Source organism: Ascaphus truei, chromosome 2 (assembly GCF_040206685.1).
Source record: "Ascaphus truei isolate aAscTru1 chromosome 2, aAscTru1.hap1, whole genome shotgun sequence".
Taxonomy (NCBI): Eukaryota; Metazoa; Chordata; class Amphibia; order Anura; family Ascaphidae; genus Ascaphus; species Ascaphus truei.
This window is the reverse complement of record NC_134484.1, coordinates 354,075,687-354,094,867: the sequence shown is the minus strand read 5'-3', so window position 1 is coordinate 354,094,867 and position 19,181 is coordinate 354,075,687. Positions and strand designations below refer to the sequence as shown.

The 19,181-nt window shown below is 43.6% G+C and overlaps 1 protein-coding gene across 2 annotated transcripts in view; it reads left to right on the top strand.

Annotated features, from left to right (window-relative positions):
* The window catches only part of RFTN1 (raftlin, lipid raft linker 1), a 252,601-nt gene extending 235,043 nt beyond the window's left edge, over nucleotides 1-17,558 (top strand). For both annotated transcript variants that reach the window (XM_075586894.1, XM_075586893.1), the window contains exons 8-10: nucleotides 6,901-7,004; nucleotides 13,556-13,637; nucleotides 16,690-17,558. In XM_075586894.1, the coding sequence (XP_075443009.1) occupies nucleotides 6,901-7,004; nucleotides 13,556-13,637; nucleotides 16,690-17,184 (681 nt within the window). In that variant the 3' untranslated portion in view covers nucleotides 17,185-17,558. The remainder of the gene's footprint in view (nucleotides 1-6,900; nucleotides 7,005-13,555; nucleotides 13,638-16,689) is intronic.
* Nucleotides 17,559-19,181: the final 1,623 nt, after the last annotated feature.

Here is a 19,181-nt window from a genome sequence, read left to right as displayed (position 1 = left end):
TATGCCACCAGTGTCTCCCCCCTAATCTCTCTCTTCCCCCCCATTTCCCTCCCCCTTTCTCTCACTCCCCTGTTCATACTCTCTCTTCCCCCTCCCTTCTCACTATACACTCCTCTCACTCTAACTCCCTTCCATTCCCCTCTCCTTTTCAGTGGCGTAAACCACATTTTTTGAGCCCCCCTGCAAAAATCTTGAAAGGGCCCCCTAAACAAACCCCACAAAATAAATGTAGTTTCCGCTGGGGTCCCTATGTCAGCGGCTTCGTGAGCACACCCCCCCAACCCCCCTCTCACACAACTTGCTCTCAGCCCCTCACAGCCCCCCTCTGATCCTCACTGTCCCCCCTCATTTTCACACTCACTCCCCTGACTGTCCCCCTCTCTCCACCCCATGTCTCACTCCCTTTCTTACTCTTCCTCCCTCTCCCCCACCTCTCTCTGCCCACTCATTCACTCTCCCCCTTCCTCACACAACCCCGCTCCTCACTCAATTCCCCATCAGACGCATACTTTCAATTTCCCCCAGGGCTCCTCCCCCTCCCCCGCCCCACACCCCACACACTCAACCCACCCCCCACACGCTCAATCACAACACACAGAAAGTCAATCACAACACACACCCACACACTCAATCCCAACACACACACATTCATAAGTCACACACTCTTTCACCTGTGGGGGGGGCTGTGCTCTCGGCCCCCCGCCCCCGTATTGCAGGGTTTAGCGGCACAGTAGTTACGCCACTGCTCCTTTCTCTCCCTCTGCGTCGCTGCGTTACATTGCCATGACAATGGGATGTCACGTGACGCCTCTGTGCCATAAGGCGTCCCGTTGTCATGGCAACGCACGCCATTTGACATCGGGGAGCCATGCTGGCTGAAACTTGTAGGGGGAGGTGCTGGGAGAAATGCCGCAACAGGTAAGATAAATAAATGGAAAAAAAATTCTTGCAAAAAGTCTCCGGGTTAGCCTTCAATAGAAGGTGGCAACCCTGTGTATAAGACACCTTCCATGCTGGAAGACGACTGATAAATTATTCAACTGGATTGACTAAGGGGCTATATATATTAAGCTGTGCTGGAAGTGTCTCTTATGGAGTAGCGCCTCTTAGTAAATATGGCCCTAAGTGTAATGCAGATAAACTCGAACCCACACACTTGTACTGACTCCTACACAACCAAGCGCATCTCTGCCTCCTACTGCACCCAAACATGTATAACTCTGATCACCACACATCCAGTTTACCCAACACAGACACTCACATACTTCCTGACCTTAACTCGCCTACTTTCCACCTCAAAGGCCCACACACTATAACCCAAATATACTTATTGAGCCCAGAAACAGTGACCAGCATACTGTACATAACAACTGCCCTCCCCTTACACTGACACCACTGCCTCCGACTCCATGAATTATCTTGGAATTGTTTATGAAAAGAATGAAAAGAAAATCCATTTACTAACATAGTCAGCAGAGATATGAACAAATGATAAGTAAGGTCGGAGGGGGTTATTTATCAAAGTCTGGTAACTGCAAAACTGGAGCAAAAAATGCATCAAATGCCAATTGTCTCTACATTTTAAGCACAAGACTGTGAAATTAAACTGTACAAACTGGAATTAAATACATTAAGAAAATTTGACCATTTACAAAGGTGCATTTTCTACCCAAAATCAGTTTTGAGCTAAATATTTCATATTAAAGATTGGCCAACTACAAGTAGTAACCTCATTTGTCTACCAAAAGTTACAATCCTGTAACCTTTATAGAGAGAGATCTCTTTTACTGGAGTCCTAACTGCAGTCCCCTGAAAACCACCTTGAAGCAACAGATGGGGAGACACCTCTGCTCAAAAAGGAGCACCCCGGATCTCTCTCATATCATATCATTACCACTAACGCAAGGGCTCGTTATGGCTGAAAACAGCACTTAATGAAGCAGTCCAAGCTGCCGTTTTTTTTTCTTTTGCCCCCTTAGCTAAGTTGCCGATCGTTCGGCGAAGATTCAGCTCAGGGGTTCACTGTCAATTGGGTTGGCCATCAGTGCAGCAGAAGAGGACCAAAGATGCAACGTTCTGTGGAGAAGATCATGTGACCAGGCAGCCACCAGATACAATTGGTGCACTGCTGGAGAGAGGGCAGGGCTCAAAAGGTGGCATGCCAGAGCCTGTTTAGAATAGGAAGGGGATGGGACTTTGTAAATGGTTGCTATAGAAACAAAATATGCTCGTCACATTATAATATATTAAAATTGTCATTCTGAGTTGTTTTTAAAAAAAAAATTGAACAGAATTATTTAAAGAAAAACACATGTAGGAAATTGCTTGGTCTGCAGCTTTAACACTGCTTTACTGAGTTTTGAAGATACATGTTAGCACTTAATGAGGCGTTACCGGAGCATTGTGCATCTGGGCCATAGTGGTCAGACAGCATCTTACCATCACTGAGAAAACGCGTCAATGTGGAAAATCTCGTTTTTAATTTATGAACACATTTCAGAAAGAACAGATTTTGTCCACGACAAGTCTATATTAAAAAAAAGCTTTTAATTCCCTCTGAAAATATTTTTCTACTCGTGCTCTACTTTTGCATCTGCTTCTTCAATATTCCTTCATTTGAAACCATCTGTCACTTTTTCTACCTTCTTATTTTACTGAACTTTGGAACTGCAATCTCTGTCTTGATACGCAATTTCTATCTTGATAGTTTCCTTTATATTTACTTGTTGATTCAGCTATTTCCCACACCACACCAATTGGAGATTAACTATTCTATGCAATACCCAACTAATCTTTAACATGAAGTTCAATTTATAGGGATTTTTTTTTCCAACCAGGGATCAGTCAGGAATGACTAAATCTGGTCTTCAAAGAGGACTGTTGATGGATACTTTATCTTATTAAGCAGACACAGTAAGGTTATGGAAGCTACAAAACCCTCAACAGCAGACATACTTATTAACATACATCCTTAAAACCAACACCAGAGGAGGTTTTCAAATACTCCATAGGTATCAGTAGAGATCAGGACCAGGGGTGTAGTTATAGCTCGGGGACACACTCTTGGGGGGCCTCCCTCCCCGTGGCACATTGGGGGGCATGAGATGCAGGAAGGAAGCACAGAGGGAAGCACTATAAAGGACGCACGCCACCAGACGAAAAAAAAATCCCCCCTCACCGGTATCTCCTGCTCAGGTTTATTTATTATTTATTTATAAAATATTTTACCAGGAAGTAATACATTGAGAGTTACCTCTCGTTTTCAGGTATGTCCTGGGCACAGAGTAAAACAAATAATACATGGTTACAAATACAGTTACATAAATGAACAGGGTATACATTATATACAAGACATTGCATGCACAGTTAAAGATGATATATATTATGGGCGTATGAAACAGTTACAGACCAGATTAAAATGTGAGACAGCCTTAGATTTGAAAGAACTTAAGCTGGTGGTGGATGTGAGAGTCTCTGGTAGGTTGTTCCAGTTTTGGGGTGCACGGTAAGAGAAGGAGGAACGGCCGGATACTTTCTTAAGCCTTGGGACCATGAACAGTCTTTTGGAGTCAGATCTCAGATGATAAGTGCTGCATGTGGTAAGGGTGAGGATCTTGTTCAGGTAGCTGGGTAGCTTGCCCATAGAGAATTTGAAGGCAAGACAGGAAGGTGAACTTTGCGCCTAGACTCGAGTGATGACCAATCTAGTTCTTTGAGCATTTCGCAGTGATGTGTGTTATAGTTGCATTGGAGAACAAAACGACAAATTGAATTGTAGAGGGTGTCAAGTTTGCTAAGGTGGGTTTGAGGTGCCGAGCCATATACTATGTCTCCATAGTCAATAATTGGCATTAGCATGTGCTGTGCGATACGCTTTCTGACCAGCAGACTTAGGGAGGATTTGTTCCTGTAAAGTACCCCTAGTTTGGCACATGTCTTGGTTGTCAGGGTATCAATGTGCATCCCGAATGTTAAGTGGGAGTCAAACCATATGCCCAGGTAATTAAAACTAGTGACAGGTGTTAGGGTGGTGTTAGCGTTGGTTCTAATCTGGAGCTCAGTCGCTGGAAGCTTTAAAAATTTAGTCTTGGTCCCAAATACCATTGTTAGAGTCTTGTCAGTGTTTAAAAACAGTTTGTTTTGGGAAATCCAGTTTTCGAGTCTCAAAAAGTCAGACTGAAGTATGTGTTGAAGGTCAGAGAGGCTATGGCTGTGTGCATATAGGATTGTGTCATCTGCATACATGTGTATTGAGGCTTCCTGACAAGCTGTGGGAAGATCATTAATGAACACTGAGAAGAGAAGGGGCCCCAGAACAGAGCCTTGCGGGACACCACAGGTGATATCCAGGGGGTTGGAGTTAGAGCCTGAGATGGACACATGTTGGGATCTACCTGATAGGTAGGGCTGAAACCAGTTTAAAGCATGCTTCCCTATTCCAGAGCTCTGGAGTTTGTTAAGCAGGATAGCATGTAGATGTCAGAATAGGAAGCTGTGACATCATAGACGGCTTCCTATTGGCCCATGTGATCTGGGGCTTTAAACCGGAGCAGGAGATATGGCACCTCCTAAGGACGCAAATATCTCAGGAAGCAGGGGGTTTACCTGCTTACCGCCTAGGGACGGGTATGCACTGACCGGGCAGTATTTTTTTTTTTTTAAGGGATCTATATTCCTATAGTGTAACTAGTATGTGCCCAGTATGTATGCACAGCTTTTCCCTCCAGGTTTTTTTGTGCGCTGCACGCTCTTGTACATTTTCTGGGAGTTGCAGGATGTCACAACCTTCTTGGGCCTTAGGCCTCGGCCAGGCTCTTCGCTTGCGTACTGAGGCGCGCTGAGGCACCCGCTTTCCCTGGCCTTGCGGTTGCTTGCCCTGCGCGTCGTCAGGGGGCGGGGCGGGCCAGTGACGTCACGGAGCTGGTTCGCCCTCATTGGGCGAACCGCTCACGTGACCGGCCCTGCGCTCCGGCAAGCGCGTGAATTTAAAAATCTGCTAAGACTTATGCTTTCGCACGCTTGCGGAAGCGCAGGCGAGCCCCTACTAAAGCCGCTCTAATTGCGGCTGTAGGGGCTCAGTGCCAAGCATGAGCGAGCGTCAGCACGCTTCAGCGAGCAAGCGCTTACCATGGACGAGGCCTTATATTGTATGCTCTGCTCTACGCATGTTGCAATATGTAAGAAAAGCCACAGACTCTAATTCAATTAATCATTAACAAATTGTTCCCATTGTCACCAAGTCATCTTCTCCCCTTTGTGGACATGTGATAAGTGGGCTGTATTTGTTCCGTGCCTGAGTAGTAATTCTAGTCCAGCTCACTAATGAATCACAGCTGATCCCTGTCTTTAAATAAATTGTAAGATTGACATGCACCTCAAACACTGTGTACATTCTTTAAAAAAAAAAAAAAACGGGTTACATATTTTTAATGGGAAAATACTATATTGGATCAAACCGAACTAATGGCAGCGACTTAATATGATGAAACTACAGTAGGTCATTGATTCATTAAAAAAACGTCTGCAGTCTTTTTTTAAAGTTTGTCCTGACGATTTTCATTTGTAATGATTGTAACTTCAAGACATTTTGTTCTTCTTCACACAGATAAGTTCACCGTTCCCCTGCATTCCCCATTGTAGCTGAAAACAAAGGAAAATATATATACAGTCAAAAATGATGTTAAAACACTAATTATGGCCATATTTTTTTTAAGTATCACGTGACTTATAAGTGCAATGAGTTCTGTAGTGAGACTGCACATACATTGTTGCTTGCCCATAGTTTTAAGTCCATACAAGTTGTCCCCAAAAGCTTTTATGGCATTTCTGTGGAAGCCAGGGCTACAAGGTATTCAGCATCTCGAAAAGGCGATCGGGACACATTAAATATATGTTACCATTGCAGTCTTCCATCTGCCCGTGTAAGTCCCATACACAAAAAAGCAGCATTGGCCTTTAATAGTAATAATAATAATAATTTTATTTAATATAGTGCTTTTCACCGATAGGGACTCAAAGCGCGTGCAACACATACAGTAGGAATTTTTTACAGACGCAGACACTTTCTTGTTACATTTTCTGCCTAGTAATCAGAGAACATAATTTCATCGTGTGATTGTGGCTTGAAGCAAGTCTAGACCTAAAGTAGACCTCTAAACCTTTACATTTTTAAAGAGTTACTTGTAGGGTGTCTGTGAAGATGTTAAAATGGAAAATCTCATTTCCAGCTTTCTCTTATAGCCATCAATATTTCCTGTCTCTGATTGGCATGGTAAATAATCCTTGCTTTAGCTACTTTGAAATAAAGTATATTCGATTCTCAATAATAATAGTCTACCAAGTGGTTGAAGAGCCATTAAAAACTAGTTGTACTGCACTTAAATGCAGAAGAACATCATCTTTTTGAACAAGGAGTCACTGCGGTTGAGACCCCATTATATGTGTTGATGGTCTTAAACAATGAAGCGCATCTGCTTTAAAGAAGGTAAAGTTTACATTGGGTAACATTAACCACTTCCCTGCTGATGAGTGTACTTATTACACTGCAGAAAACATCTAAAGCCAGCAAGGTTATCAGTGGGACGCTTTGCCCCTCACAGGCAAAGAGACGCATGTAACTATCCTGAACATAGAGTTCTTGAGGTGTCCAATCATTCCAGTCCCACAGTCATACCATTAAGCATGAAAAAGTGAGCTACTATACATGTAATGTGGTGCAGAGGCTTAAAATAGGGGGGTGTCGCCAATTATCTCCCAAATTTAAACCGTACCAAGAAAAAAATGAGTCCAGTACTTGTGCAGGATTCTCATTTATTTAAATACGTTTTCTGTATGTTTACAGATCTGCACTGCTTCTGATGAAATAGCTGTACTGACTGACGCCTGTTCTTTTCCCCCTAGGGCTTAGAAGTGCAAGCGGACTATATGCCACTTCTGAACTCTCTGGCAGTGTATGGTTGGCAGCTGACATGTGTCCTTTCAACCCCCATTGTAAAAAACAATAGGTATGTGCAGTTACATACAGGTATTATTTCCTGTAAAAATATTACTTCAGCAAAATATGTCTTAATATATTGTTTGTAAAGGAAAATGTAAGCGATTTCATTTTCTCAGCGTTTATAGCCTAAGTTACTAAGATACTGAAGCATGGTGTCAAAGATGCAGCCCCAAATAGGAACTATCGTCATGGATATGTTGAATAGAATTGCCAGGTGGCCTCTGCAAAAATACTGGACACAATGGTGAAAGGAGCAACCGGCTCCACACGCTCCTCTCCGGGCTCCACACGCACCTCTCCGGGCTCCACACGCTCCTCTCCGGGCTCCACACGCTCCTCTCCGGGCTCCACACGCACCTCTCCGGGCTCCACACGCTCCTCTCCGGGCTCCACACGCACTTCTCCGGGCTCCACACGCACCTCTCTGGGCTCCACACGCACCTCTCCGTGCTCCACACGCACCTCTCCGTGCTCCACACGCAGCTCTCCGGGCTCCACACGCTCCTCTCCGTGCTCCACACGCACCTCTCCGGGCTCCACACGCACCTCTCCGGGCTCCACACGCACCTCTCTGGGCTCCACACGCACCTCTCTGGGCTCCACATGCACCTCTCCGGGCTCCACACGCTCCTCTCCATGCTCCACACGCACCTCTCCGGGCTCCACACGCACCTCTCCGGGCTCCACACGCACCTCTCTGGGCTCCACACGCAGCTCTCCGGGCTCCACACGCTCCTCTCCGGGCTCCACACACACCTCTCCGGGCTCCACACGCACCTCTCCGGGCTCCACACGCACCTCTCCGGGCTCCACACGCAGCTCTCCGGGCTCCACACGCTCCTCTCCGGGCTCCACACGCACCTCTCCGGGCTCCACACGCACCTCTCTGGGCTCCACACGCACCTCTCCGGGCTCCACACGCACCTCTCCGGGCTCCACACGCACCTCTCCGGGCTCCACACGCACCTCTCCGGGCTCCACACGCAGCTCTCCGGGCTCCACACGCACCTCTCCGGGCTCCACACGCACCTCTCCGGGCTCCACACGCACCTCTCCGGGCTCCACACGCACCTCTCCGTGCTCCACACGCTCCTCTCCGGGCTCCACACGCACCTCTCCGGGCTCCACACGCACCTCTCCGTGCTCCACACGCTCCTCTCCGTGCTCTACACGCACCTCTCCGTGCTCCACACGCTCCTCTCCGTGCTCCACACGCTCCTCTCCCGGGCTCCACACGCACCTCTCCGTGCTCCACACGCTCCTCTCCGTGCTCCACACGCACCTCTCCGTGCTCCACGCGCTCCTCTCCGGGCTCCACGCGCACCTCTCCGGGCTCCACGCGCACCTCTCCGGGCTCCACGCGCACCTCTCCGGGCTCCACGCGCTCCTCTCCGTGCTCCACATGCACCTCTCCGTGCTCCACACGCACCTCTCCGTGCTCCACACGCACCTCTCCGTGCTCCACACGCACCTCTCCGTACTCCACACGCACCTCTCCGGGCTCCACACGCTCCTCTCCGGGCTCCACACGCACCTATCCGGGCTCCACACGCACCTCTCCGTGCTCCACACGCACCTCTCCGTGCTCCACACGCACCTCTCCGTGCTCCACACGCTCCTCTCCGGGCTCCACACGCTCCTCTCCGGGCTCCACACGCTCCTCTCCGTGCTCCACACACAGAGAGGTAATACCGGTGAATACAGGTGGAGGTGAATACATACTGTACATGTCCAAATACAGGACAGTCTGGTTCAATACTGGACACCCAGCAACCCTAACATTAAATGGATTAAAACTAGATTTTAAAAAAAAGACAAGTAAAAGTTTGATAAAAAACAAATGTTTTATTTGAAAGCCATTTGTAGTGGAGACTCAAAATGCAGTTGTCAATTTTTGTCAATAACATTTTTATATATGTGAGATAAATGTTTAGAGACACTTATACTTCAGTAAATCGCGGTTGAAAGATACAAGCTAACAGCAATATGCTCTGCTTTTGCACATTATGGGGTTGCCAGGTGTCCGGTTTTGAACTGGACAGACCGGTATTTTGCCCCTCTGTCCAGCAAACAATGAGAGGTAATACCGGACATGTATGTGTGGTATTCTCTCTCTGAATGTGCAGCGGGCAGCTCAAATGCGGGTGGTGGCCGGGTGCAGGGTCCCCACTGTTACAAGCAGCAATGGAGGCATCTCTCGCAGGCCGCAGCGTCAGGTAGTCGGAGCAACGGAGCCGCACGGCGTCCTCCCCGCCCCCTTCCGCCCTGCAAAGGAGAAGACTGACCAATGGGAGGGCTCCACGTCATTAAGGGATGTGTGCAGCTCCCCATCTGCATGCTGGGAAATGAAGTTTCCTTCCAGCTTTACTTGTGGGAGAGGAGAGCTCCCCTGTGTGTCTCCTGCCTCCAAAGAAAGCTCTGAGATGTTGATAGTGCCACTGTCTGCCAGGAGGACCTCCACAGGTAAGACAGCAGGAGGGGGAGAGGATCAGGAAGGAGGAGGGGGATGGTGGTGAGGAAGGAGGAGGAGAGGGGTGTGGTGGTTTGAGGAGGATGAGGGGAGAGAGGATGAGGGAGGGTGAGAGGATGAGGGAGGGTGAGAGGATGAGGGAGGGTGAGAGGATGAGGGAGAGTGAGAGGATGAGGGGGGGTGAGAGGATGAGGGAGGGTGAGAGGGGGTGCAACAATCTTGGAAGTAGTTGAAGAGGAGCAATAAGATCAGTATTGCTTGCCATGTATGACTGCAGGTATGTTATTTATAAATTATCTGAGCGTTATTTTATTTTTTATTTCACTCCAAGTTTGCACCATTTCATATTCTATTTCGTAAAAAATGCTGGGAGGGCGCTCAATCCCCAAAACCCTCCCCAAATGTTTTTGGGAAATAGAATATGAAATGGTGCAAATTTGGAGTGAAATTTAGAAAAAAATATGACGTAACGGTCAGATCATGTATAAATAACATACCTCGCCACCGACTTTTTCAGCGCGCCGCATTTTTCACCATTGTGCCCAGTATTTTTGGAGAAGCCACCTTGCAACCCTAACTGTCTAACATGAATAAAGCAAAACACAGAACTCCAGCAAGCTCTTTTTGGGAACCCCTGAGCCCCCACAAAATATATATATGTATATGTGTCAAAATGAATGAATGAATGAATTATGAATAAAGCAAGCTTACAATAAAACACCTTAAAAGAAGAAACATAATCTTTTCTACGCACTATGGATAAATGTATTGAGCAGAAAATTGTGAAACAGCAACGTTTCGATCTGTAGCCAGCCCCTTTGTCCAGCTTACTTTTCTTTCCTTCACCTGAGTAATAAAGCTGTGGGATTTACGCGCGCTCATTGCATGACATATCAATTACTACAAAGAAACGGGAGAGATCAAGGCAGAGGCATAAATTCACAATCGGTAAGTAACTGCGGGTCAGCTGCATAAACGTCACATTAAAGTAAAACGACTTCCAAGTAGGAGTCTCACAACATCACTGCGTGCCCACTGCACTGCAGTTACTTACCTATTGTGAATGTATGCACTGGTACTATCTATCACCATAGGTGATATGTGATTGATTCTACTTCTGCTTTGCCAGTTCATATATCTGTGCTCTTTGCACTTGACTACTCTATTCCTGGTATTTAGGGTGTAGAGGTGCTGTGGTAATTTGTGGTATAAGGGGTCTGGTACTGTCTACCATCAGAGATCCACTAAGGAGCACTTTGTCAGTGATATGTACTTCTATTAAAGGTACACTACACCAATGGTAGTAAACTCCTTTGCACCCTAATATAATGCTAATTGAGGTGCTATTTAGATCGGGTCTTAGTTGGTTAATTATACCACTGCTGCTTCTGCTCTGAGTATCCCTAGGTTATTATATTATCTACCATCTACTATTTAGACTAGGGGACTAGCAGTTCGTCACATTTAATTTTAATTTGCGGTAACACCAACATTATCGGTAATATATGTTTTATGTAATGTCAATAAAGGTTATGTTTCTGTACAGTCCCTGCATTAGCTGTGCTGAATAGTTTTGTGTTTGGTAGGCAGACGTCAGAATACATTCATTCGTGAGTTGTCAGCATCCTGGAACATCCGTAGGCTGCATAGGCACATGGTAAATGGAAGTGCTTTGTCTATAATTGGAATGAATAATTGTCAGGGTGTTTATCATCATACTTTTACCCTTAAAATATGACAGATTAATAATTACTTTAGCTTAGTTAATCATGTACTGCCTTATATTATCTGCCATCAACAGACAAATTCTAATGACTGTATTACTGTGTTGGCCTAGTGGTCAAGGTGCTATTAAAAAAGAAATGGTAACATGAGTGATTGCAGCAGAGTACTCCCATGAAACAGTTCTGCAATACGTTGCTTGCCACTCAGTGGGAATTAGGCAAAGTAGACAAAGTTTTTGGAAGCCATTTTGAAACCATAAATACCTTACATTTATGCTAAAACAACAAAAGCAAATGCCAGGGACTGGAGAGGTTTGCTTCCAAAAGCTTGTCAATGTAATATGCTGTTGGTCCACTAATATCACAAATAACAGAAGTGATGATACTGTCCATTTCCTTCTGTATATTTGATTGCTCTACAAAGGCATGCTATATGGGGGGGAGGGGCGGTAAACGCAGCTTGGACTGCTGCTTAAAGTGGAAAACGAAATCTTGAGTTTTTGGCATATTTATATAAAAAAAAATACAACTTCACATGTAGAGAAAACCAGTTCTGCTTCACCAGGATTAAGGACACAGCAGTCTAAACTGGGCTGCTGCCTCTGTATTTATTAAGAATGATCTATAGCAGGGGTGCACAAACTTTTCTCTTTGCGCCCCCCGGCCTGCTCTCCCCCCCAGCTTAACCCCCCCCCCCTCCCTCTTACCATCTCTCCTGCTTCGGTGGCGTCATTTGACTCAGCGTTGTCATGGCGGTAGGAGGCAGTTACAGAGGCCTCGCACTCTCCCCCGGCATTTTATTTAAATGTTGTAGGGAAGAGCGCGGGGCCTCTGTATGCGCCCCCCCCCAGAAAATGCGCACCCCTGAACAGAAATGTTACTACAAACTAAGTCTGTGTATGTGCTCTATTTGATGTTCTCATTGTTTCACCTACCCCGGGCATGCCCGACTGTCATGGATAGGAGGGAGGGAGGATTATTTAAGTGTGTTTCTTCATCACATGAGTACTTCAGTATTAGGTGATACCTTTTTTATTTGGACTAACAATAGATATTATAAGACAGGCCTGTCCAACTCCAGTCCTCGAGGACCGCAAACAGGCCAGGTTTTCAGGATATCCCTACTTCAGCACAGCTGGCTCAATTAGTGGCATACTGAGCTACTAATTGAGCCAGCTGTGCTGAAGTAGGGATATCCTGAAAACCTGGCCTGTTTGTGGCCCTCGAGGACTGGAGTTGGACAGGCCTGTTATAAGACAAGCTTTCGAGAGTTCTCCTCTCTTCCAAATAAAAAAGGGATCATCTAATACTGCAGTACTCATTTACTCTGCACTATTGCAACTGGACTAACATGGTTATTTCTACGTCATTCTCATCTCATAGAACACGTAACTACCTAAACTATTCAACTTGTGGTGAAAATGTTCTCTGTAGGTTCTCTGATACATGCCAAAAAAAAAAAGCAAATATTTCATTTTGATCCCTGAGTTCAAGAGTTTAAAGAAGTACTGTATGTTTGCAGTATGTAAGGAAAATAATTGACTAGAATGCAAATAGCTAATTTTGCAAGATTTTTCATTTGCATACTTCATGGATTTGCACAGCCAGAACCAAATTGCAACATAAAATACAATTTTCGCAAGATTTTGACATGCTACAACTGTTTAATTAATATGGCGAGATGTGTTTCTATGTTGGAGAAACGCAATTCTCTCCGTTTAATGAATAGTCCCCCTGAGAACGTCCAAAGTTGTGTGCGACTGTCTGGGGAGAATAGGTGACAAGCTGTAGGGGTAGTTACGTCACATGGTTCCTCCTACATCATCAAGCAAGAAAAATGAATAAATATGACCAGCTGATTCAATATTTCGGAATATCTGAATTGCATCATATTTTGTCATCATATTGATCTGATATTCCCCAAATATGATATTCTATTCAATTATAATTTGTGACCTGATTTTGCAACCTAGACTTTGTTTGCACGGCAGCTGACTGATCATATATAAATTACCATTTTTGTGTGGTTAATAGAAACGGTACCCACGCAGTCAACCTGTGTGTTTTAGTTTTCGGCCAATGTGGCAGCAGAATTTACCATATGGGAAGATTTACACATTTTAAGGGTTATTCACAGAGCTGAACTGTGTAAGGTGTGTATGCATATTGGGGGGAAAATACCTTCTGTATCATCATGGAGAATTTCCTGATTGCTGGCCATGTCGATTATGACATAGAATCAATCTCATATAAATGGAAATCTAGGGTTTGTGCTGTTAATGGTACATAACATTAGGTTGTGTGGGTCTTATTTTATGACGAGCGATGAAAATGTTTATCTTATTCATGAGTCTGTTTTTCCAGGGAAGGAAATGTAACAACCAAGCAGATTGTATTCCTGCAGAGACCTGCACTGCCCCATAAGATGAAGAAAAAAGAACCAAAGGTAAATGACCTCAAATTCCTCCACTTGTTTGACTTGGTTCTGTTTTTTTATATTCTTACTCATTTTTCTGACAAGCAGAAATAGGAGTGATCGCGCGGTTCCTACAAACTCTTAATACCTTCAAACTGTTCCCGAAAATCCACAGTTTCATCTCCTGGAACACATTATGGCGCATTCACTTGTGGAAAAGCACCTCTAGGCAAATATGGGCCTTAATCCTTTCGGTGCCAAAATGTCTAAGCAGCCGACCCACCCCCAGCAATCAGGAGCAGAAGAGGACGTTCTCTTCTTTTGTTCAGATCGCGTCATCAGTTTTACGCGCAAGAAAATAGAGCATGATTCTCCGTGAACCTAAGGGACATTAGCGTGCCACGTTTTGTAATATTCACTGAATGTAGTACGGGCACCGTGACGGTTAAACTTTCACTTGATCATATGAGTCTGCAGATAATTTACCTCATTGTTATAGATTTCAGTAATATTCCCTCCAGGCCCTTTTTTGCCACATAGGGGCTTTAAACATTTTGGCCGACTAAGCACACACGTATGATGCTGGATGCTTAATTGCAGCATTGTATAAAATACATGATTGTTTATTAAATCACATGTGGTACTCTGGCCATAAACATTCCTTTGTTAAAGAATGAATCCAGTCGGGAGCTCATATTTAGATTAGAGACAGATTATTGTTTGAATTCTGATTTTCATACATTAATTTTTGACCAGCTGAAATGGAATACAGAGAGCAGGGTATGTTTTTCTGAGTGTTCCTACAAATGTTTCATGACATCATCCTAGAAATAACACATGCTGCTCATGTGCGCAGTGCATTAACTCAGCGTGTAAGGAAGTGATCCACTGATTTTAATCAGTAAAATGAGCTGATATTATGTGGAAAACGTAAAGCATACATCCACACTGAATGTACGGGTCTCATTTCACTTTTACTACCATGTAAAGAGGTATAGGGACAAACACACTGTAGGCCTGGAAATATGACCCATAAGATAGACTTGAGGTTGAGAGAGTTAAAATGGAATCAGGGTTTTCACACTTCTATTTCCAAATAAGCAGAGATTACCACACTTTGTACATTTTCATTAAACATTTATGTGGATGTTTTGGGCCGCTACACCAACTACCGTACACGTTTGTTTCTTTTATTAAACTTACAAAGTATGGGGAAAGAATAAATATTGTTATTTGTAATTAACTAAAAAGGCTTTCATTGTTATATGTTTATTCGGACAGAATATATTGAGAACTATTATTAACCAAAGCTGGAATTGCTTTTTATACCCAAACTTCTACGTTAGCAGATGGTCCGTAATTATTCATGTTTAAAGATTCAAATGCATTGGAAGGAGCATGTACTTATACAAAGTATACTATAATACAGAGTATAGTACATCAACGATATAGAGCAGAATGGACAGATATTTTAATCTGACGATAACCAAACATCAGTGGCAGGTTTATGGCATGATCACTTTTTAATGCCCATTTGTCAAGCTGTTTTTCCACTAAAACGTTTGTATAAAAATATAAAGGTAAAACCTTAATCTGACAATTTGTTATAATTCTATGGCCCCTATATGGTCAGACTAAACAGCTTACATATATTTATTTTTCTTGCAGCAACTTTACTCTGTAAATAATAATTGTGTTTAGTCTGACCATATAGGGGCCATAGAATTATAACAAATTGTCAGATTAAGGTTTTACCTTTATATTTTTATACAAACGTTTTAGTGGAAAAACAGCTTGACAAATGGGCATTAAAAAGTGATCATGCCATAAACCTGCCACTGATGTTTGGTTACCGTCAGATTAAAATATCTGTCCATTCTGCGCTATATCGTTGATGTACTATACTCTGTATTATAGTATACTTTGTATAAGTACATCAAAGATCTATAGATTCAAAGGCCTAACTTAATTAGGCGCCTTTAAAATTGGGGTAATTACTGTGACGTTATCTACAACTGAAATGGATGTTATTTGCCCTAAAGTTCACGCCCTATCCACTAGGCTAATTATATGCAAAGTTAACAGCCATTCTAGAGCTTACTTACATAGGCTAACGTCATGTTATTTCAGGATAATGCTACATTACCTTCAATAACGGGACGTCATTTTAGTCTTGGAGTTACTCCCATTCAGACAGTGACACAGGGCTTTTGAAAGAGAGGGGAGATGAGGGAAATAAATCTACATGATTAAAGTGCTACCTGGACCTGACGTAACTCCCATCCAGACACTGAAATATGGCTTTTGCCTATTGCTTTTCCCCCATCTCAGTGTCTGGATAGGAGAAACATCAGATTTAGGTATGACACTTAAATAACGCAACGTTATTACCCTGCGTTAGCTTTAACGAAGCATAGTAAATATGGTACACTTACAGTGGCGGCCGCTTTCATTCTCCTGCGGCCGCCACTGCAATGTGCGGGCAGACGCGGCTGATTTTTTTTTTCTCTGACGCGTGCCGCGCGTCACTGGTGCGCGGTCACGCGTGCCAGGGTGCGTGCGCGCGTGGCGGCGCGTACCAGGGTTCCCCGAAGGTGGTTGAAGGGGTGGCGGGGTAAGGGGGGGATGCGTGTGTGCGGCCCCCGGACCCGGAGAAGCAGAGGCGGAGCAGCCAGTGGGTCGCGAGGGGAGGGGAAGGATGCGGGGAAGATGCGGCTGGCGCACGGCCAAGTTCGGCGCCAGCCGATATATGCCACGGGAAGACACGGTAAATGTTAGACTGAAGCTGGCCGCAGCAGTATGGCAAGGGCTCATTTGCATTTTATTTTCACTAACGTCTGTTATTTCTAATGCTAGGCTTTTAACATGACATTAACCTCAGGTCATGTTACTTTCTTTAGCGAATACGCCGTTACCATTAGCGTCCAGTAAAATGGACTAAAGGAGCTTATTGAATCTTGGCCAAAAGTATATATCTTAATGAATGTTTCTACATGTATAGATACATACAACTAATGTGTTTAACAATGTATAGATAAAAAGTATCGTTTTTTTAAGTAATGTTTCTACATGTTCATTTCAGTTCCAGTGGAGGTTTTCCAAAGAAGAAAAGCAAGGGAAGCGCTCTAAGAAAGTAAAGGGAAAAATGAACGCCAAAGAGAACCAACACATGGACGGAAAGAAAGAATTGGACAAGAACAGAAAAAACGAGGAGTTGACCAAGATTGACGACGCAACCGACTGCAACATACACGGGAACCACCAGGCGGATGGGGACATACACAGCAATAGTGATGACGTCAACGAGGAAATAATAACCCCACCAAAGAATAAAGACAATGAGGAATCCAAGGTATCACTCTCTCCAAAGATTCTCAAGGCCTCGCTCTATATGGAAGGAGTGACAGAGGAGGTGGAGGAAATGGACTTAGATGGCGTAGAGAAGAGCCAGGTTTCCAGTGGAGAAGAAATCACTGAAGGAGCTGAAGAGAAGGAAGCAGAAGTCACAGCAAATGCAGCTGAAGATAACAGAGATTTGTACCCAGTGGAAGCCATTCAGGAGCAAGGAGGAGACTGAGCTGAAAGCAGAGTTGCCCTTGTACAGGACTTGCTTAGCACTTTTACACTGAAGTTGTAGAACATTGTATTTCCTGATGAAATGCAGTTATATGTCACATTGTACACACAGCCAGTTAGCCACATGCTGTCATGTTAGTAACAGATGTAAAATGCAGTTTAAAAACAGATAAGAAGATGCTCCAGTTTCTCTGCTACTTCACATTTCTTAAATACATATACATGCTTAAATGATCTGCACTAGTAAAAGCCAAACTGTGTTGTATGCATTATTGCATAGAGATGCACTTCATATTATTTTGATATAGTTTTGTTTACTGTTTTGTACAAATAAATACTCAGTATTGAGAAGATTAAGATATTAGTTAACAATTATCACCGGGTTTTTTTTTATGTTCACCCTTACAACACTTAATGTGTTTAGTTTGTGTAGGAGGACTTTATAGCAATTGAACTATTGTAACAGGAACAGTGTCACATATTCCACTGTGCAAGAAAAATCTGTTTCGTTATTTAACTCACTCACTGCTCAAAACGCTTAATACATATTACAAGGGCCGGTAATTGAGCAATTTAACGAATACAGAATATCTTTCTTAACAAGTAACCCGTATGGTCTCTAATATTATACACAATATATTATAAGGCGCAGAGCCACTTAACATAGACGGTAGCAATATTTGCAATACAATAACGGCACTCAACCATGTAACAGAATGCAAACCATTGGTAATGCTCATTCATAATTCAAGGTAGATCAAAGTCCAAAAGCCTAACTCGGAAAAGCACAATAATACATACAATGTACAAAACATCCTGCTACAGTAACTGTTTAGTTTGGTGCGAGCACTGAAGGAAATAATGTTGTAGCGATTCCAAAGATGCCGAAATAGACATAATGTTAGGGGAAAAAGGCACAGGTGGTCCAAGTAATCAATAACTGGCAACAGCGTCTGTGTTAACGATGTCTGAGCGACAAGGCAATTTTTTTAGAAAGGTATTGGGGTCCAGTTTTGAATCCCTGCACAGTTCTTGTTCTTCATCACATGGTCTCCAAAATGAAATACAAATGCATAATATCACAGTATAATAAAAAAGGAAAGAGTTAAGTACAACCGTGCACAAAAGGAAACCATTGCTTGGCCTCACGGAGCACATCTTATGCTACCGTATAAATTCCTATTTTATTGAAATCATCACCATCTCTCATTTGCAAAAGCTCCGCGACATGAATCGGTATACATACAATATAATATAATACACTGCTTCATGTTATTGTTCTAAGTGAATACATAATGATGGCATTACACATTGTACAATCCAATACCAGGTATTAACATATGTATCTGCAGTTTGGTTAGACCAGGGGTGGGCAACTCCTGTCCCCAAGAGCCATCAACAAGTCATGTTTTCAGGATATCCCTGCTTCAGCACAGGTGGTGCAAACTTCGACTGAGCCACTGATTGAGCCACCTGTACTGAAGCAGGGATATCCTTAAAACCTGAAATGTTGATGGCCCTTTAGGACTGGAATCGGCCACCCCTGGGTTAGACTGTACTGTATCTTACACAGGATGATGTCAAATTGGAAATAAATGTATTCTAAAACGTCTCTTAGGACCACACTGTCAAAAGGGGAGGTTACAGAGCACAAGGCCACAACAGCAGCAAAGGCACAGGGAACAGAAAATGCTACAAAGCCTATAAAATCAGTGAATCAAGTCAATAAATGTCACAGACCAAACGCTGTAAAAAGAAGAAAAGAAAAAGAAATGCAGGGCTTTTAGAAACATGCATTTATTTATTTTGTAACTGTTCAGCCTGTGAAACTGATTTAGAAAAGAAATCATCAACTTTTATATGATATAGGTATATTGTTTGTTTAAAAAAAAAAAAAAAAAATTACGATTTATTCAGAATGGTACATATATATCAGTATGCATATTCTTTGTGAGCCAACAATCAGAACTCAATTTACAGTATAATATACAGCTAAGC